General features: G+C 44.2%; 1 protein-coding gene across 1 annotated transcript; it reads right to left on the reverse strand.

Annotated features, from left to right (window-relative positions):
• Positions 1 to 174: 174 nt before the first annotated feature.
• PHALS_03966 (uncharacterized protein) lies at positions 175 to 432 on the reverse strand (the record flags this gene model as incomplete). Its single annotated transcript, XM_024718264.1, has 2 exons — positions 175 to 317; positions 357 to 432. The coding sequence occupies 2 exons, from the start codon at positions 430 to 432 to the stop codon at positions 175 to 177; spliced, it is 219 nt and encodes a 72-aa protein (XP_024583680.1).
• Positions 433 to 477: the final 45 nt, after the last annotated feature.

The following is a 477-nucleotide window of genomic DNA, read 5'->3' on the forward strand; positions in this document are numbered from 1 at the left end:
ATCTAAAACGCGGTGAAGCGTAACATATGCAACCGAGGCAAACACAATCACAGATCAAGAAACTGCTTTGTCTAGCTGCGTTACATTTCTACAAAATTGAAATCAATTCAGTTATGTAAAGCGTTTTCAAAAAATAACGGCGCTAAGAATTTCAAGATACAGCTTAAACATCATTTATTTTTGCAGCCTCTCTAGCATATAATTGGAAGTAGACGGCGCCATGCCAAATCCAATTGGCACGTGCTGCTCTGGAAAGTGGTGGCGCAGCAGCATCTTCGAAATAGCATTGTGGTGGATGTAGTGGTGCACGGCAAACGCTAGCTCACGATCAAAGGAAGAATTGAAAATGGACTCACTCCCGTCTGGCGAGAGCATAAAAGCGGCACGCACTGGGCTCAAAAAGTCGCTCTGTGGCACAGTACAGATGGTCATTTTGAGTTGATTGATGTGCTCAATGGCCACTTGGCGATCTTTCTC

This window comes from Plasmopara halstedii (assembly GCF_900000015.1).
Source record: "Plasmopara halstedii genome assembly, contig: Scaffold_2465, whole genome shotgun sequence".
NCBI classification, from domain to species: domain Eukaryota; phylum Oomycota; class Peronosporomycetes; order Peronosporales; family Peronosporaceae; genus Plasmopara; species Plasmopara halstedii.